The sequence below is a fragment of the Plasmopara halstedii genome, assembly GCF_900000015.1.
Source record: "Plasmopara halstedii genome assembly, contig: Scaffold_2791, whole genome shotgun sequence".
Classification (NCBI taxonomy): domain Eukaryota; phylum Oomycota; class Peronosporomycetes; order Peronosporales; family Peronosporaceae; genus Plasmopara; species Plasmopara halstedii.
This window is the reverse complement of record NW_020189697.1, coordinates 1-410: the sequence shown is the minus strand read 5'-3', so window position 1 is coordinate 410 and position 410 is coordinate 1. Positions and strand designations below refer to the sequence as shown.

General features: G+C 38.3%; 1 protein-coding gene across 1 annotated transcript; it reads left to right on the top strand.

Moving 5' to 3' along the window:
• Positions 1-19: 19 nt before the first annotated feature.
• On the top strand, positions 20-271 carry PHALS_04888 (uncharacterized protein; the record flags this gene model as incomplete). The annotated part of the gene is made up of 2 exons (XM_024718746.1): positions 20-37; positions 101-271. The coding sequence occupies 2 exons, from the start codon at positions 20-22 to the stop codon at positions 269-271; spliced, it is 189 nt and encodes a 62-aa protein (XP_024584114.1).
• Positions 272-410: the final 139 nt, after the last annotated feature.

Here is a 410-nt window from a genome sequence, read left to right as displayed (position 1 = left end):
AAGTGGCAAAACAATTTGCATGCGCTTCTTTACATATGTACCTGACTTTTCTCTTTTGTAGATGCCTGGCGCCACATTTAATCATCAAATAGAAGCTTAGGAACCATTGTGGACTGTTCAACAAGTCCTAAAGAAGCTTAAACGTTTTAAAATTGCAGGTACTCAAGAACATGCCCTGATCCTGTTTTGTCGCATCTATTTTGGATATGAAATTCGTGACAAGCGACAATCTAGAGTAATTGTTTACGAAAAGGCAGACTTTAATCTGTAGAGCAAGCCAATTCGACAAAGCCTTTTTTCCGGCACGAATGATGTGACTCGACGGACATGAAAATCATTCATCATACTAAAGATGTATATCTCACCAGTCTGAGCAATCTAGAGATGTGTAAATTGCTTCAGCATTTGAA